Source organism: Salmo trutta, chromosome 2, assembly GCF_901001165.1.
Source record: "Salmo trutta chromosome 2, fSalTru1.1, whole genome shotgun sequence".
Classification (NCBI taxonomy): Eukaryota; Metazoa; Chordata; class Actinopteri; order Salmoniformes; family Salmonidae; genus Salmo; species Salmo trutta.
The window spans coordinates 60,881,537-60,901,132 of record NC_042958.1 but is presented as its reverse complement, the minus strand read 5'-3'; the positions used below and the strand labels follow the sequence as shown (position 1 = coordinate 60,901,132).

Sequence of the window (19,596 nt, the reverse complement as noted above, 5' to 3'; positions counted from 1 at the left end):
GACAATAACGTTTTTCAAATTCTAGGTGCAGAGAGTATGTGTGCCAGAGGAAGTGGGTGACGTGGAGCTGACAGCTCTGTGCTACAACGCCAACTCCATCCTCTTCACGGGCACCAACAGCGGACATGTGTGTGCCTGGGACTGCAACACCCAGCGTTGCTTTATGACCTGGGAGGCTGACCAGGGGGAGATCGGTCAGTTATATTTTAATAATGTTACTCATACCAGGCACTCTTAACCGAAGCTTATCCAGACTTCATTCAACTAAAGTTGGTAAATAAACACATTTCACAATCCTTGCAAATAAACCCGTCTCCAAAATAGGTTTGTGAGTCCGTATGTACAGTATTAGTGTACGTTTGTGTGTTTCTAGGAGTGCTGCTGTGTCGGGGGAACCGTCTGTTGACGGGCAGTAACACTCGCAGGCTGAGGCTGTGGGGTGTTGCAGCTGTACAGGGCATGAGGCCTGGAGGAGAGGCCTCTAACACAGAGGACAGGTCTGTTGCTCACCGCACACTCCTTCTCAGCCTACACATTCTACTCCTTACATACCTTTTCCCTCATCCTCCTATGTTACATAGTGTATCTTCTCATGACATGTCTAAATCCCATTCATCTCTGTGGCCTGTTGTTTTATATACCTTGAACATTTGGTATTTAGTTAAAGCTGAAATATGTAACTTTTTGAGGGGACCTGATCAAATTCACATAGAAATGGTAGTTACCGATCTGTCACTCTCATTGAAAGCAAGTCTAAGAAGCGGTAGATCTGTTCTAGGTGCGCTATTTCTAAGCGTCTAGTTTATTTGTCTTTTATGGCGGAGCGATTTCTGCATACAACATGTAAAGTGTTGTTTACATCCCTGTTAGTCACACCTGTTTAACATCCTGTTAAATAGGTGTGTCATATCAATAAGCTGATTAAACGGCATTATCATTACACCGGTCCACCTTGTGCTGGGGACAATAAAAGGCCACTTTAAAACGTGCAGTTTTGTCACACAACACAATGCCACAGATGTCTCCAGTTTTGAGGGAGAGGGCAATTGGCATGCTGACTGCAGGAATGTCCACCAGAGCTGTTGCCAGATAATTTAATGTTAATTTCTTTACCATAACCCTCCAACGTCATTTTAGAGAATTTGGCAGTACGTCCAAACCGGCCTCACAACTGCAGACCACGTGTAACCAACCCAGGCCAGGACCTCCACATCTGGCTTTTTCTCCTTCCGGATTGTCTGAGACTACCGGTCTGTGGGTTTGTGCAACAGAAAAATTCCGGCACAAACTGTCAAAAACCGTCTCAGGGAAGCTCATCTGCGTGCTCGTTGTCCTCACCAGGGTCTTGACCTGACTGCAGTTTGGTGTCGTGACCGACTTAAGTGGGCAAATGCTCACCTTCGATGGGCACTGGCACGCTGGAGAAGTGTGCCCTTCACAAATGAATCCCAGTTTTAACTGTACCGGTCAGATGGCAGACAGTGTTTATAGGGTCGTGTTGGCGAGTGGTTTGCTGAAGTCAACATTGTGAACAGATTGCCCCATGGTGGAGTTGGGGTTATGGTATGGGCAGGCATTAGCTACGAACAACCAACACAATTGCATTTTATCAATGGCAATTTGAATGCACAGAGATATGTGACGAGATCCTGAGGCCCGTTGTTGTGCCATTCATCCGCTACCATCACTTCATGTTTCAGTATGATAATGCACGGCACCATGTCACAAGGATCTGTACACAATTCCTGGAAGCTGAAATGTCCCAGTTCTTCTATGGCCTGCATAGTCACAAGACATATCACCCGTTGAGCATGTTTGGGATGCTCTGGATCGACATGTACAAGAGCATGTTCCAGTTTCCGCCAATATCAAGCAACTTTGCACAGCCATTGAAGAGGAGTTGGACAATATTCCACAGGCCACAATCAACAGCCTGATCAACTCTATGCGAAGGAGATGTCGCGTTGCATGAAGCGAATGGTGGTCACACCAGATACTGACTGGTTTTCTGATCCAAGGCCCTACTTTTTTTTAAGGAACTGTATCTGTGACCAACAGATGCACATCTGTATTCCTAGTCATGTGAAATCCATAGATTAGGGTCTAGTTAATTTATTTCAATTTACTGATTTCCTTGTATGAACTGTAACTCAGTTTATTTGCATTTATGCTTTGGTTCAGTGTACATGTATTGCATCAGAGCGATCTTGAGGCTATTACATTTTATATAGAGAACCACTCTTATTCAATGAATTGGCGTATCTGATCTAATGGTCTACTCTCATTGGTCCTTGCCTCTGTCTGTCAGAGGTGCTCTGGTGCTATTGGAGCAGGAGATGATGCTGGACGGGACGGTGGTGAGCGCGGCCTTTGACGACGTCATGGACATGGGCATCGTGGGCACCACTGCGGGTACCCTGTGGTACATCAACTGGGTGGACAACACCAGCATCCGCCTCATCAGCGGGCACAAGAGCAAGGTACAGTGCAGGGTTTTTGCCAGCGTGTGCATGCGTTTATGACTTTTGGAGCCTATGTGAGCGTTCATTGTTGACGCCTCTATCCGTACATTGAATGACTCGCTCCCCCCCCCGGTGGTCAGGTAAATGACGTGGTTTTCAGCCCAGACGAGAGCCACTTCGCCACGTGTGGGGAGGACGGCAGTGTGAGGGTGTGGTCGGCCCCCAGCAACGAACTGGTGGTGCAGTTTCAGGTGCTCAACCAGGTGAGACGGCAAGACAACTACAGGAACCGCTAAGGCTAAGATGGCCGTGTGGATTCAAGAAAATACTTTATAACGTTAAAGTGTTCAGTCGCTGTGACGGATCTCCACTCATATGGATCATTTTTGGTTTCTAATCGAAAAGGACAAAGTGTAAGGGGAGGATAACTTGGGCCAGCAGACAATCGATCTGAGATCCACTTAAGTTTCAGTCATGGGATTTTTGTTGTTGCTTTAACCCCTTATTACACCTATATACATTAATACATTGTAACAGCAGCCATAAGTATTACAATGCAAATATTATAAAGCGCTTAGAAACAACAAAATGTTGTGAAGCATGTTATAATTAGAACTATGACATGAACAGAGCTATTATTTTCAACGACCGCGTTACACAGGCTAAATGGCTGTATATCACATGCTGTAACAATTCCACTATGACATGTTACCTACAAGGCTACATTCCACATAGAGAGAGACGCTCCAACTCATCATGCACCAGTTATAAACCTAGGAGTCTGACTGTCAATATCTACTCCCCTGATCCCCCCCATCCCCGTCTTGTCTGTCAGAGCTGTGGTAGTGCGTGCTGGAGCCCGGTCGTCAGTCCCTCTAAAGGGGCTGCCTGTGTGGTGGGGGGGTACAGCGACGGGACCCTAAGGATCTTTCGCCTGGCCTCCTCAGAGATGGAGCTCAAGCTGCACCCACACCCTGTGGCCGTCACCGCCATCCAGTACTCTGCTAACGGTGTGTGTGTGTTTAGGAAGGTCACTGTCAATGCTACCAGTGGACGTTGTCTCGTGTTTGAATTTGGTAGTCAGACACGGCTGACTCTGCTTTCCTATTCATGTTTAGGATGTGATGGCACTCTTTCTGTTGGGACACCGTTTGTATGTCATTTCACTGGGATGTATAATGATACACATGGCCAATAACGGAGGCTATATGTGACCTCTGACCCTCAGGTCAGGTGATCCTCTCTGCGGGGAGGGACGGCGTGATGGCTGTCAGCAGCCCAGTAACCGGGCTTACCGTCCGAATCATCAGCGACCACAAGGGGGCACCCATCACTACCATCCAGTGTGTGAAGAAACAGGTCAGGGCCCGTATTCACTCATCGGAGTAGGAGTGCAGATCTAGGATCAGTTTTGCCTTTCAAATTATAATAAATACAAGGGGGGACCCGATCCTATAGTATACATAGAATGTCTAAAACATACTTCTGTGTGACGTCTTCTGAGGTTACTAGTGTAACTGTTTTTGAGGAGCTGCTAAGAATCTACATGAAGGAATTGTGTCGTCATGCATTTTGTCCACCAGTACAAAGAATTTGGGCTTGAAGGAAACGAGATGTGGTTGGCTGCCAGTGCAGACAGACGGGTCAGCGTTTGGGCAGCTGATTGGATGAAGGACAAGTGTGAGCTCCTGGACTGGCTCACATTTCCAGCCCCTGCCAATCCTGAGGTAAACCTCTCTTCATAGGCATACATGCACACAAAATGAATAACATGGAAATCTATCTGTTAGACAAGCACTTTCAGGTGAGGATTTTGTTCAGGATGGTGGGAATTCAGATCCAAGTTATGCGCGGGCGCGTAAATGTAACTTCATTCCCTATTTATGCACTTTTCTCTCTATGTGTTCTGAACTTGGACTTAAAGCTGCAATATGTAGGCGACCCGACCAAATTCACATAGACAAGTAAGTTATAGCTCTGTCATTCTCATTGAAAGCGAGTCTAAGTGGTGGATTTGTTCTATGTGTGTAATTTCCATGCTTCCCATTCTTAAGTATTGTTTTTTTTGTCTTTTAATTTCAGTTTTGTACACCAGCTTCAAACAGATGAAAATACAATATTTTGGATTATAGAAAATATATTTCAGTGGATTAACTGGTACAATGATTCTCTACATAATGACTGATTTTTTTGTCACCGTAAACTGAAATTAGGCAAACTATTTGAATTTTATCAACCAGGAAATGGTGACGTGATTTCTGCATATTGTACCTTTTAAGCATGGGGAAATGCATGTGCCAGCAAGGTGTTCTTTTGGGGGGGTAGATCACAGAAATTGAAGGTGTGGCAGAGGTGTGTCTACAGATACGGAAATCATGAATAAGTTTGAGTTAACCTGTTTGTTCCAAGTGGAAGAAGAAAAAAAATGATAGAAATAACACACTGCTCTCCATGCAATTTAATTTACAAATTAATAAGAGCTATTGATAAGAGCTAGGTAAATTAGTAATCCGTTTGGAGAAGAGGATTGTAAAATACAAATAGCAATTGTTTTAGGTGATTTTTCCTTCTGATCGCTGGAGACTAATGTGAAACCAGTCATGGAAGCAAACTGGAAAGCATATCAAGATGACAGGTATTTCCACCCCATTTCCCACAATGAAGTATAACATTTTAAAAAGTATATAAAAAAAAAATAAAAGCATTTTGTACTACACTGTGGGAAACGGGGTGTGTTTTCTGTGGTTTGAATTATATTTATTCAGAGCTTGCAAGGGAGCCACAACCGCAAACCTCGTTGTGCATAGGGTAGGTCTGAATACTAAATACTGAGAAGAGCTTCAATCAAAACGGGTAAAAAAAAAGTCTGAATTGGCCCCGAAGTGAAGTGCAAGATGAGACGTGATATCAGTCAATGACTGTTTTTTTTTTTTACTTCAAAAACCTTGCGGGCGTTGAATAGTTTTACTGTGAACAGTTCTGTGTTTTAAAAGTCCTCTCTATCTCTCTTTATTTCTGTCTTTATCAGGAGTCAGACAGCCTTCCTCCCAGCCTGGCTGCTTTCAGCCCCATAGACCCTGGCCTGGTGGTGTACACAGGCTATGGAGTGGAGAGAGAGCTGTCCTTCTACAGCCTGGCCAAGAAACGGGTCATAAAGAAGATTGCCCTGTCCCATTGGGCCATGTGCTTCAGCCTCTCCTCCAAGGGTCACCTCATAGCGGTGGGCTCAAAAGGTGCATGTCACTTCTCTTCTACCTCTCTCATTTCAGTTTTACAATGTGACTGGTGCATCTTGTGTTTTGTGTTGTAAAAGGCACTTTGTTTGCTAGCAAGGACTGAAGCATTAAAATAAATTACAATAAAACCCCATCAAAAGCAGACCAGCTTGGCACAGGCTTGCTTGGTATTTTCGAATTTACAATGCAGCATCAGTTTGACAAATCACCAGCACGTGTGTCTCTGCACAATACTGTGCGCAATGATACATTCTGTGTGTATGTAAATAGGTTGCATGAAGCTGCTGTGTGTTTTGTCTCTCTCTCTCTCTCTCAGAGCGAGTGCTAAAGCTCATCAAATCATCCAGCGGTAGGTTCCAGGACTTTCTCCACCACAGTGACTCTTTGCAGACCTGTCGATTCTCCCCCTCAGGGAAACTCCTCTTTACCGTTGCCTACAATGAGATCCTGCTGTGGGAGGTGCAGGGCCTTTAGACCACTATACATTAGTAGACTGAACTATATTATTAAAGGACAATCAGGGGGTGATCTACTGTATAGACCCAAGCTTTCACCATTGGTCCTACTTAGTATGGATTTCTAGATTGACTGCTCTCCTGTCTGCATCAACCCTTGGTTTGGGTGTAGGTTAAAAGTCCTCAATACTCACGCACGCAAGTGCCTCGGTTCAACTGACGAAGGAAATGGAATAATTGATCATTTGTTTACTTTAGTCATTTTAATTCTGAGGTTTTTATCAGTCCTGTAAATTACTTTTTATATTTGAAGAAAATATTTTATTTATATGGGAGCCTCTTGTCTGTTCAGTGGTTTTACACTTGATGGGAGGGATTTTTGTTTTGCATTTTATGTTCTTAAAATTACAATATGCTATGTCCATCAGCCAATACGGTCATTCAGTCTAAATTATGCACTAAAATGTTTTGTCCATCAATGTTCCACACTTGTATATATTATTTCAACAAAGAAATTTCAATAAAGGTTGTCACCTCAAATTAAACCCTAAATTGTCTCATTAATGTAATTGTTTTTTGTGATGCAATTGCAAGGTAAGTATATTTCCACAAATTTTAATTTCACCTTTATTTAACCAGGTAGGCTAGTTGAGAACAAGTTCTCATTTGCAACTGCGACCTGGCCAAGATAAAGCAAAGCAGTTCGACACATACATCAACACAGAGTAACACATGGAATAAACAAACATACAGTCAATAATACAGTAGAAAAAGTCTATATACAGCATGTGCAAATGAGGTTGGATAAAGGCGATAAGGCAATAAATAGGCCATGGTGGTGAAGTAATTACAATATAGCAATAAAACACTGGAATGGTAGATGTGCAGAAGATGAATGTGCAAGTAGAGATACTGGTGTGCAAAGGAGCAAGATAAATACAGTTTGGGGATGGGGTAGTTGGATGGGCTATTTACAGATGGGCTATGTGCAGTGATCTGTGAGCTGCTCTGACAGCTGGTGCTTAAAGCTAGTGAGGGAGGTAAGAGGCTTCTGTGATTTTTGCAGTTCGTTCCAGTCATTGGCAGCAGAGAACTGGCGGCCAAAGGAAGAATTGGCTTTAGGGGTGACCAGTGAGATATACCTGCTGGAGCGCGTGCTGCAGGTGGGTGCTACTATGGTGACCAGTGAGCTGAGATAAGGAGGGGCTTTACCAAGCATAGACTTGTAGATGATCTGGAGCCAGTGGGTTTGGCGACGAGTATGAATCGAGGGCCAGCCAACAAGAGCATACAGGTCGCAGTGGTGGGTAGTATATGGGGCTTTGGTGACAAAACGGATGGCACTGTGATAGACTGCATCCAATTTGTTGAGTATAGTGTTGGAGGCTATTTTGTAAATGACATCGACAAAGTCGAGGATCGGTAGGATGGTCAGTTTTACGAGGGTATGTTTGGAAGCATGAGTGAAGGATGCTTTGTTGCGAAATAGGAAGCCGATTCTAGATTTAATTTTGGATTGGAGATGCTTAATGTGAGTCTGGAAGGACAGTTTACAGTCTAACCAGACACCTAGGTATTTGTAGTTGTCCACATATTCTAAGTCAGAACCGTCCAGAGTAGTGATGCTGGACGGGCGGGCAGGTGCGGGCAGCGATTGGTTGAAGATCATGCATTTAGTTTTACTTGCATTTAAGAGCAGTTGGAGGCCACGGAAGGAGAGTTATATGGCATTGAAGCTCGTCTGGAGGTTAGTTAACACAGTGTCCAAAGAAGGGCCAGAGGTATACAGAATGGTGTCATCTGCGTAGAGATGGATCAGAGAATCACCAGCAGCAAGAGCGACATCGTTGATATATACAGAGAAAAGAGTCGGCCTGAAAATTGAACCCTGTGGCACCCCCAGAGGTCCGGACAACAGGCCATCCGATTTGACACACTGAACTCTATCAGAGAAGTAGTTGGTGAACCAGGCGAGGCAATCGTTTGAGAAACAAAGGCTGTTGAGTCTGCTAATAAGAATGTGGTGATTGACATTGTCGAAAGCCTTGGCCAGGTCGATGAATACGGCTGCACAGTAATGTCCCTTATCGATGGCGGTTATGATATCGTTTAGGACCTTGAGCGTGGCTGAGGTGCACCCACGACCAGCTCTGAATCCAGATTGCATAGCGGAGAAGGTACGGTGGGATTCGAAGTGGTCGGTAATCTGTTAACTTGGCTTTCGAAGACCTTAGAAAGACAGGGTAGGGTAGGATAGATATAGTTCTGTAGCAGTTTGGGTCTAGAGTGTCCCCCCCCCCCCCCAAATCTATGGGAATCTCAGACGATACGAGATGTTGAACAGGCTAGTAATAGGGGTTGCAACAATTTCGGCAGATAATTTTACAAAGAGAGGGTCCAGATTGTCTAGCCCGGCTGATTTGTAGGGGCCCAGATTTTGCCGCTCTTTCAGAACATCAGCTATCTGGATTTGGGTGAGTTGCTGTTGATCAGGGTAGGGGTAGCCAGGTGGAAAGCATGGCCAGCCGTAGAAAAATGCTTATTGAAATTCTCAGTTATAGTTGACTTATCGGTGGTGACATTGTTTCCTAGCCTCAGTGCAGTGGGCAGCTGGGAGGAGGGGCTCTTATTCTCCATGAACTTTACAGTGTCCCAGAACTTTTTTGAGTTTGTGCTACAGGATGCAAATTTCTGCTTGAAAAAGCTAGCCTTAGGAAAGCTAACTGCCTGTGTATATTTGTTCTTAACTTCCCTGAAAAGTTGCATATCACGGGGGCTATTCAATACTAATGCAGAACGCCACAGGATGTTTTTGTGCTGGTCAAGGGCAGTCAGGTCTGGACAGAACCAAGGGCTATATCTGTTCCTGGTTAAAAAAATATTGAATATTTGAATGGGGCATGCTTATTTAAGATGGTAAGGAATGCACTTTTAAAGAATAACCAGGCATCCTCTACTGACGGGATGAGGTATCCTTCCAGGATACCTGGGCCAGGTCGATTAGAAAGGCCTGCTCACAGAAGTGTTTTAGGGAGCATTTGACAGTGATGAGGGGTGGTCGTTTGACCGCAGACCCGTTACAGATGAAGGCAATGAGGTAGTGATCGCTGAGATCTTGGTTGAAGACAGCAGAGGTGTATTTGGAGGGCAAGTTGGTTAGGATGATATCTATAAGGGTGCCCGTGTTTACGGATTTGGGGTTGTACCTGGTGGGTTCATTGATAATTTGTGTGAGATTGAGGGCCTCAAGCTTAGATTGTAATGTTATGTCATCAAATGAAATTGTGACTTTGGTTGAGCTGAGGGGGCGGAGAGGCATTGAATTGCAAGTATTTAGACAGCTATGTACCGGAAGCTGCATTATCGCTCGCTATCTAGTGTGACGTGCATTTAGCCAGTACTGAGAAATTCTGTTTTTGTTTATTGGATGTGTCATTCTGATTACACAACAAGGTTTGGGATGATGCATAGTTTTGCAAGTTGTTTTTTTGTTTTATTTAGGAAAAAAATGAGAGAGAAGAATGCATATTTTAAAGTGGCTGATTTTGTATTCCTTAAGCCCGGTGACACGCTAAAGCTCTTAATGTTTGTGATATCTTTGACTGGATTTTTTTTACCCATTATCTCTTTCCCCATCACTGATAGAGTAAATGAGGAGGTGTAGATGATGATGATGATGATGATGATGAGAAGAACTGCTATAGTGACTTCCCTTTTCTACTTCAAGATGAAATCTCTTCAGATGACGGTGTTGAGAAAAGTGATCAAAGGGAGACATTTGCAGAGAGAGAATAATGTGACCGTGTTGAAGTACTACTCTGTCAGTTACACGGCACGCACAGTTAATCGTCAAAACAAACTGCCTTTGTAATGGGAGTGAATTTATGCTTCTGGATTCTTGGTGAGTTAGCTCATTTCTCCATGGTACTGGAGGGCCTTTCAACTGTAGGAGGTTTTAGTTGCCTGAAATAAAGATGAGGGCGACTCATAGATTGAGAGACTATTTGTTTGTAAGTTGACACTTCCCAATGGCATGACTGCACTGGTCTAAAGGATTTGCTTGCATGTATATAAAGGCATCATTTGTTTATGTCTGATATTTCTCTTTTTTTCCCTACAGGTCTCTACCTGGCCCTACCTTTGGAAGGGATTTATCCTCCACTCTGTCAAACAGGGTATAAGATTACTATGATTGGAAGTGGCTGTTATGGTAAGATCCACTGATTTACCCTGGTGATGAAAAAGATCACTGTGTTTTAATGGCAAGTGTAGACAGCAGGGTATTGTTTCTTTCATCTCCATCTGTTGCCTTTTACAGGTTCACATCTAGGATAAGAAGTTTAGAATTCAGACTTACCAAGAGGTTAGAGTGAGAATGATGGTGTCTTAAAGAATGCATTCACTGTTCATTAGCCGAAACTGTTCTCTATTCTCACTCATTTCAAGCCAACCAACTAACTGACTAATACCTAAGATCTGTCCTAACCTCAAATACTTATTTGGTGTTATGTAGATACAGATGAGTGTGTGGAAGATCCCTCCGTCTGTGGGAACCATTCTACTTGCTTCAACACCCTTGGTAGTTACCACTGTCGGTGTCATCCTGGGTTTGAATCTAGGATCACTTATTTCACTTCCGCAGATGGATGTACAGGTCAATGCTGTGTTATTAAGATTGACTCTGATGTTATTAATAATAACTAATAATAGCTTTAATTCCTTACCACTAATATGGATAAAACGGGATAATTAAAAGCTACCACTGTCAGTTTTAAAATAATGATAATGTTGTAGCATACATTAGGGTCTGAAATTATTGACACCCTTGATAAAGATTTAGCAAAAAATAAATACTGCGCTATATCGTATGCTCAGAAATGCTGGGAAATTCTAGGATTTTATACTAATACAATTGCTCAGAGAAGGAGATTTTGTTAAACAAGTAATTCTATTTTTTCCCTCAAAGGTAGGGGTAAAAATTGACACACCTGTTTTCAATACCTCCCCTTGCAAGGATAATGGCACTGAGCCTTTTTCTAAAATGTTTGGAGTTGGGGAACAGATTGGGAGGGATCTTAGACCATTCCTACGTACAGAATCCTTCTAGGTCCTTGATATCATGTGTCTGCTCTTATGGACTGTCCTCTTCAATTGAAACCACAGATTTTCAATGGGTTTCAAGTCCAGAGACTGAGATGGCTATTCCAAAAAATATATTTTTTTGGCCAATTAGACATTTCTTTGTGGATTTTGATGTGTGCTTGGGGTTTATTGTCTTGGTGGAAGATCCACTTATGGGCAAGTTTCAGCCTCCTGACAGAGGCAACACGTTTTTTGGTTAAATTACTTGGTACTGGGTAAAGTTCATGATGCCATTGACCTTAACAAGGGCCTCAAGGATCAGTGGACTTGCACTACAGTGGTGATTTTGGTGTGGAAATGACAATGCATTAGCAGAAAAGAACCCCTTTCACCTACTATAAAATATGGTGGTGGATCTTTGATGTTATGGGGCTATTTTGCTTCCGCTGGTCCTAGAGCCCTTGTTAATTTTTTGGCCAAAAACCTGCTTGCCTCTGCCAGGAGGCTGAAACTTGGCCATAAGTGGATTTTCCAGCAAAACAATAACCCCAAGCACAAATCAAAATCCACAAAGAATTTGTTAATTGTCCACAAAATAAAAATGTGTATCCCATTGAAAACTTGTGGTTTAAATTGAAGAAGGCAGTCCATAAGAGCAGTTAAGATATATCAAGTATCTGGAAGGATTCTGTATGGAGGAATGGTCTAAGATCTCTAAAATGCCACTTTCCTCACAAGGTGAGGTATTGAAAGGTACTGAAAATAGGGGTGTCAATAATTTTGAGCCTAACTTTTTAAAGATTTTTATTGTATTACTTGTTAACCTCTAAAAGTCTAAGCCTTTGGCAAAACAGACAGTTGAAAACCTTATGATTTTATTTTCGGACTATCTGTCCTATATCTAAGACATATAAGAAACCTCAGGAATATAACAAATCTATCTATTTCATTAGTGCTTAGTTGGTGAGTCATATCCTCATTGGATGAAGGAGTTCGGTCTTAATCAACTATTCCTAAATATCCATTGTAATCATTCTGTTACTGACCAGGAATATTTAATAACATCCTCTGCTTTACGAAAAGTATTCACACCCCTTTACGTTTTACACATTTTGTTGTTACAGCCGGATTTTAAAATGGATTCAATTTAGATTTTTTTTTGTCACTGGCCTACAGACAATACCCCATAATGTCAAAGTTTTACAAATTAATAAAAATGAAAGCTGAAATGTCTTAAATCAGTAAGTATTCAACCCCTTTGTATTGGCAATCCTAAATGTGCTTAACAAGTCACATAATCATTTGCATGGACTGACTCTGTGTAATAATAGTGTTTAACATGATGTTTTAATGACTACCTCATCTCTGTACCCCACACATTCAATTATCTGTAAGGTCCCTCAGTTGAGCAGTGAATTCAAACAGATTCAACCACAATGTCCAGGGAGATTTTCCAATGCCTCACAAAGAAGGCCACCTATTGGTAGATGGGTACAAATAAAAAAAGCTGACATTGAATATCGCTTTTAGCATGGTGAAGTTATTAATTACACTTTCAATATTGTATCAATATACCCAGTCACTACAAAGATACAGGCATCATTCCTAACTCTGTTGCCAGAGAGGAAGGAAACCGCTCAGGGATTTCACCATGAGGCCAATGGTGACTTTAAAACAGTTACAGTTTAATGGCTGTGATCTGAGGATGGATCAACAACATTTTATTTACTCCACAATACTAACCTAATTGACAGAGTGAAAAGAAGGAAGCCTGTACGGAATAAAAAATAATTCAAGGCAAGTAATACTGCAAAAAATGTGGCAAAGCAAATACATTTGGTCCTGAATACAAAGTGTTATGTTTGGGGTAAATCCGATACAACACATTACTGAGTACCGCTCTCCATATTTTCAAGCATAGTGGTGGCTGCATCATGTTATGGGTATGCTTGTAATCATTAAGGACTGAGGAGTTTTCAGGGTAAAAAATCAACTGAATGGAACTAGGCTAAGTCAAATCCTGGGGGAAACCTGGTTGTCTGCTTTCCACCAGACACTGGGAAATTAATTAACCTTTCAGCAGGACAATAACCTAAAACACAAGGCCAAATCTACACTGGAGTTGTTTACCAAGATGACGGTGAATGTTCCTAAGTGGCCGAGACAGTTTTGACTTAAATCTACTTTAAATGGCAAGACCTGAAAATGGTTGTCTAGCAATGATCAACAACCAATTTGACAGAGCTTGAAGAAGTTTGAAAAGAATAATGGACAAATGTTGCTCAATCCTGGTGTGGAAATTTCTTAGACTTACCCAGAAGACTTACAGCTGTAATCGCTGCCAAAGGGGATTCTACAAAGTATTGACTCAGGTGTAAATACTTAAGTAAATAAGATGTATTTCATTTTCAATTAATTAGCAAATTAAATAGTTTTCCCCCTCAATCTACACCCAATACACAATAATTACAAAGCAAAAAATATATGTATATTTTTTTAGCAAATTTATATATAAAAAAAACATCCTCTCAAGCTCTGTCAGGTTGGATGGGGAACGTCGCTCCACTGTTATTTTGAGGTTTCTCCAGAGATGTTCGATCGGGTTCAAGTCCGGACTCTGGCTGGGCCACTCAAGCACATTTGGAGACTTGTCCCGAAGCCACTCCTGCGTTGTCTTGGCTGTGTGCTTAGGGTCGTTGTCCTGTTGGAAGGTGAACCTTCGCCCCAGTCTGAGGTCCTGAGCGCTCTGGAGCAGATTTTTATCAAGGATCTCTCTGTACTTTGCTCTGTTCATCTTGACTGGTCTCCCAGTCCCTGCCGCTGAAACATCCCCACTGTAGTGGAAATTCTAATCAATAATGAGGAGACCCAACACTCTTGAGTGATGTGCCGAGAGCTCTGACATACAAATATATTTTATAGCAAAGATACACCCTCTTAGTCTACATGACAAACAACAGATGTGTGGAATGGGTCAAAAGGTGAGACTTGATATATGAGAAAGGAGTATTCCCCAGCCAGATAGCATTTACTGTGAAGACTGGTCTTATTGTATAGAAACCAGAGTTTGACCCTTAAGAAAAGGTTCCTCTCATTATTATTATTATCCATTTCCGAGCCATCTCTCCCTGGTACAAACACCAACTCATTCTATGATTGATTTTTATCACCAAACCATTCATAAATAAATTGTCAGCGTTTAAGCATCAGAGGCTCCTCTCAGTTCACACAGTCACATGAGAAAGTATTAATAGAAACCTATTCTATTGCATAAAACAACCATTTGATTTTACTGAGGAGTGGCTTCCGCCTGGCCACTCTACCATAAAGGCCTGATTGGTGGAATGCTGCAGAGATGGTTGTCCTTCTGGAAGTTTCTCCCATCGCCACAGAGGAACTCTGGATCTCTGTCAGAGTGACCATCGGGTTCTTAGTTACCTCCCTGACCAAGGCCCTTCTCCCATGATTGTTCAGTTTAGCAGGGCAGCCAGCTCTAATAAGAGTCTTGGTGGTTCCAAACTTCTTCCATTTAAGAATGATGGAGGCCACTGTGTTCTTGGGGACCTTCAATGGTGCAGACATTTTTTGGTACCCTTCCCCTAGATCTGTGCCTCAACACAATCCTGTCTCGGAGCTCTACGGACAATTCCTTTGCCCTCATGGCTTGGTTTTTGCTCTGACATGCACCGTCAACTGCGGGACCTTATATAGAATGGTGTGTGCCTTTCCAAATCATGTCCAATCAATTGGATTTACCACAGGTGGACTCCAATCAAGTTGTAGAAACATCTCAAGGTCGATCAATGGAAACAGGATGCCCCTGAGCTCAATTTTGAGTCTCATAGCAAAGGGTCTGAATACTTATGCAAATAAGGTATTTCTGTTTTGTTTTTTCCACTTTGTCATTATAGGGTACTGTGTGTAGATTTAATTTAATCTATTTTAGAATAAGGCTGTAATGTATTTTTTTTGGGGGGGGGGGGGGTCAAGGGGTCTGAATACTTCCCAAAGCACTGTATATACAGACAATTGCAATGTTGTATTTTTTTGGTACTCTCCCATTTTCATCACATACACTTTCATCATCATCTCTCTCCCCACCATTTTTTTTTACTATCAGACATTGATGAGTGTGGTGAGGACAGACATATTTGTGGGGCGTGGGGAACCTGTCACAACATGAAGGGAAGCTACTGGTGCAGTTGTCTCCAGGGATTCCATCAGGATGGCAACATACGTTCTAAGTGTGTAGGTGAGAGAAACACCATTCTCCTTGGGTCAATGTGTTCTGTGTAAGGGTAAGTTGTGGTACCGGTGAGGTAGTCACTTTACTGTGACTACCTAACAGTACCGCAAAAATAATAAATGCATTGACCGGAATTATTTGAAACGTCTTATCCACATTGTGTTTCGGATATTGTGTCTTTAGTATCACTCTGTCAGGTCAGTGTCCGACACATCCATGTTGTCATCGTCTTTCTTATTCCCCCACTTCCTTTCTCTCTCTCTCTCTCTCTCTCTCTCTCTCTCTCACTCACACTCACAGACGTAAATGAGTGTATAGGGGCTGGGAACAAATACCCCTGTGGCGAGAATGGAAGCTGCTTCAATCTGGAGGGCAGCTACAGGTGTCATTGTACCCCTGGATTCACTACCTACGGCAACAACCAAACTAAGTGTCAAGGTGAGAGAAATGCTTGTTCTACCTTTTCATTTTCTGCTGACCTCAATTGTCTTCGCTTGTGACCACTGATCTTGAGGCCATCTGTTGAAACCTCCACCCAGCCTACCAGTTTCACAATCACGATGACCGGCCTGATACATTGGGTTGTATTTTACAAACTGAGGTCATCTGCATTCATGGTTTTCCTTTAGAGCTGAATTGTGACCCTTATGCAACTCAGAGTACACCTGAACAGGTAAATTCTTCCTCTTTTTAAATTATTATTTTCTCAAGTACTTCTCTTCATCTTGATTATTCACCATATTCTTCTCATTTAATCCTTCTCTCTCTTTCTGTGTACTTTCTGTCTCTCTCAGACTCTACCAGGTTTTGACAGCCTCTTGTCTCTCTTGAGAAACAACTGTTTGGTGTTGAGTAACTCCTCTGGGTTGGCTGGAGCTACAGAAATGACTGGAGAGGCGCTTTTGACAGTATGTTGCCTCCCTGAGCTACACACACACACACACACACACGCACATGCACACACAAGCATGCACACGCACGCACGCACGCACACACTCGCACGTTACATCATGTCTCTGTTGTCTGTCTTTTCTAAAGGTACTGGCCAATGTCACTGATGTTCTTCAACTCCAGTCCAATAGTCAAGGTGGTAACAGCGGTAAAGTGACTACACTACTGAGGACAGTAGAAAACTCTATCAGACTGATTGCTCCACAGCTGAGAGAAAATGTGAGCAGGATAAATACAAGCCATACAGGTAACACTTATACTGAAAACACATTTAGTGATCACTTTAACCTCACCTGTACCACAACTTAACCTTACACAGAACACATTGACCACTAAGTGACGACTTGTTCTTTCAATAATGGTGATTTCTACTCAGTATACATTTTTGTCCCTATGTTAAAAAACAGAGGTAGAAGTTGTGGTGAGGAGGGACAGGACACCACCCCGAGGACCAGTCAGACTGACCAATGAAAACATCCAACTTGACACCACCTGGGAGACGGCGATCGGAGATGACACGAATTACCCAGGTACAGTCCCACTCAGCTGCAGTGGCATTAGCCTTCTTAAAAAAACTAAGTAATTGGGAGTTTCTGAATGACAAATATTTACTGACATTTCTATACGTTTCTTTATTTTATATCTTGTAGAATTTGTGTGGAGGCTTTTGTGTTTTGTGCAGGGCTTATTATACTGTAAATAGGGCATATTTTGTGTACCCATGTGTGTTTTATTTTAGGTTGATGGGTTTGTATACTTGATGATTTGTGAATTGGTTTTGTTTTATATTGTTTGTGTTTCTGTATGTTTTAAGTGGATTGGTTTTGTGTTATGTTGTTTGCAGGATTTGGGTTTGCCATTTTGCTTAGCTACAAGAGTCTGCAGACTTTGACCAACAGCTCTGAGCAGCTCTCCTCCAGAGTGGTGACTGTATCTGTTAGCAACCCCAACACAACAAACCTGTCTGAACCTATCATTCTCACCTTCAATCACTTGAAGGTAACAATTGTGTTTCTCTAAAAGGCTGACTGGCAGTTACAGTGATAGTTCACTTCTTTCGCTTATCTTTGACTTCCCTAGACTGTGATTGTTTACTCCAAACAGTTTTTTACATTTTTATAGCTGGTTATTTAGCAATGTCCAGAATCTCCTAGCTACAATTTTTGGGGAATGTAGCAATGCTAGTGGAAATGGATTGTGTCCATTAGCGGTGTGTTCAAAATCATGGGGAAAGAGCTCGGTGTGGTCTACGTCCACATGCTTTTGAATGCACCACTAATGGATAAAAAAATGCTAGCCAGATTATTCTGGATTTCAATTCAAAATAAAGTGAACTATCCCTTTAAAACAGGTTTTATTAGACATTAAAAAAAAGTTTAACAGATATGCACGCTGTAGACCCTAGCTGTTCATAAAATGATATGAGTCTCATCTCCTCTGTGCTCCAGTCCAGTGATGTGAATACCACCTGTGTTTATTGGTCAGAGGATGGTGAGGGGGCGTGGTCAATCCAGGGCTGCACCTCAGTGATGTCCAACTCCACCCAAACTGTGTGCTCCTGCACCCATCTCAGCAGCTTTGCCCTGCTCAGGGGAATCCAAGAGAATAAGGTGATACACAACAACACAGTAGAACTGCTAAGAGGGAAAAGGGTCTTATATCTGTGAGAAGGTCTTTTTGCCTTCAAACTCACACCCCGAGCAGACCTTCCTTGGGGCAGTAGTATGGTCTGTATTTGATTATTTTTATTCCGCATTGACATTGACAGAAATACGGACAGTTGCCGTTGGTGATGTGGGTGGGCGCTTCCGTGGCGCTGGCTTGTGCGGTCCTATCCCTGCTCATGACCCTGTGGTGTCGCTTTATCAGCAAAAAGCGCAATGGAGGGAGCCGACCAGAACAGCATTTTAAACTCTAAAGCACCTCAATTTAGACGGCGGGGATTTCTAAAATCTCTCTTTCCTGTGTTTTGTATATAATCCCACCCTATGTCAATTTATTGTAAAATAACTGTTTAGACTGTGAATGAACTGTTAGAAAATGTAAATATGAAGTTTCAGTTTCAACCTCAGTCAATTGATGAAAAATGATTTCATGAAATATATGTATTTAGATATTAGAGATTATTGATTGTTCTCAATTCCCATCAATGTCAATTTACTTTTCCTCTGTTCAATTGGAGACGAGCTTACCATACAGTATTATTGTACAAGTTTAAATAGAAGCTCTGTTGTAATCAAAGGAAGGATGTACATGTTTGTTCATGAAAGACTGAACACACACCTTTACGCTCACTGTGTATACTGTACACGTAGAAGGGACAAACTGCACATGCATACCTACATTACATACACACTGTTATGTGGCCTATGATCGGCGACCTGGAGACCTGTTCAAGTGCATCAGGCAGATTTCATGAAAACATGAAACGAGGAGAACAAAACATGAGTTAAACAGCAAACCTCTTCAATATTTCAGGCTTTCCAAGTAGGAAAGCTCATCAAGTCCATCAGCTGCAGCTTCCTAAAACCTGGCTTTCCTGAAACTGGTAGGTGAGGAACAGACGGTCCAGGTTGAGTTTCTGTTTTGGTTAGAATGTCAGAGAATGAAAAGCATCTTTAAAAGGACCTGAACAGTCAAAATCATGTTTATCATCAAATTGGATGACTTGGATTAAACCCTATCAGAGTATGACAAATGACTGTCGCTGGTACATTGATAAAGTTAGATCATAAAGTGACTTGCTTCCTCCTCTATGTCAAAATCTTGAATTCAGCAATCCAGATACTATTTGCTTATTGGGGATCGGTGAAACATCACATTCAGCCGCTCATTTTAATACACCAATAGTAACGTCTTATTCTCATACCTTATTTAAATAAGTACTGCCTTGTAACCATCATTGCAGAAGACGTGTTCGCAGAGGGACGTGGTTTAACCTAGCTAGCTAGACTACTGGTGCCAAAATTTGACAGCAGGGTGTTAAAGGTTTCCCCTATTTATCTATGGCAAATATACTTCTAGGGTTTCACTTTCATCCGTATCTGGTGTTAGCTAGTTACTGGCCAGCATTGGGGAAGAAATTCTGTTTGGAACTCCGACTCCGTTGTCATGTCAGTGCGGCTATGAACTGCAATAGAAGAGACATGCCAAACGATGTATAC

At 42.2% G+C, this 19,596-nt stretch overlaps 2 protein-coding genes across 5 annotated transcripts in view; both read left to right on the top strand.

Moving 5' to 3' along the window:
• Positions 1-6,698, top strand: part of wdr90 (WD repeat domain 90) — a 48,846-nt gene extending 42,148 nt beyond the window's left edge. For both annotated transcript variants that reach the window (XM_029709765.1, XM_029709755.1), the window contains exons 34-42: positions 26-194; positions 374-497; positions 2,309-2,480; positions 2,603-2,725; positions 3,298-3,472; positions 3,691-3,821; positions 4,046-4,189; positions 5,491-5,695; positions 6,015-6,698. In XM_029709765.1, the coding sequence (XP_029565625.1) occupies positions 26-194; positions 374-497; positions 2,309-2,480; positions 2,603-2,725; positions 3,298-3,472; positions 3,691-3,821; positions 4,046-4,189; positions 5,491-5,695; positions 6,015-6,172 (1,401 nt within the window). In that variant the 3' untranslated portion in view covers positions 6,173-6,698. The remainder of the gene's footprint in view (positions 1-25; positions 195-373; positions 498-2,308; positions 2,481-2,602; positions 2,726-3,297; positions 3,473-3,690; positions 3,822-4,045; positions 4,190-5,490; positions 5,696-6,014) is intronic.
• Positions 6,699-9,943: 3,245 nt separating this feature from the next.
• LOC115159720 (adhesion G protein-coupled receptor E2-like) lies at positions 9,944-19,172 on the top strand. Of its 3 annotated transcripts, none has more exons than XR_003868946.1 (11): positions 9,944-10,054; positions 10,274-10,363; positions 15,356-15,487; positions 15,782-15,919; positions 16,021-16,154; positions 16,276-16,389; positions 16,520-16,679; positions 16,840-16,962; positions 17,277-17,431; positions 17,918-18,042; positions 18,201-18,317. XR_003868946.1 is itself a non-coding variant. In XM_029709738.1 (11 exons), the coding sequence occupies exons 1-11, from the start codon at positions 10,024-10,026 to the stop codon at positions 18,348-18,350; spliced, it is 1,299 nt and encodes a 432-aa protein (XP_029565598.1). In that variant the 5' UTR covers positions 9,944-10,023; the 3' UTR covers positions 18,351-19,172. The 3 variants fall into 3 exon arrangements, 2 of the variants coding, with proteins under 2 accessions (XP_029565598.1, XP_029565590.1); XM_029709738.1 differs by having other exon boundaries at positions 16,111-16,154; positions 17,881-18,042; positions 18,201-19,172; XM_029709730.1 differs by having other exon boundaries at positions 17,881-18,042; positions 18,201-19,172.
• The last annotated feature ends 424 nt before the right edge of the window (positions 19,173-19,596 follow it).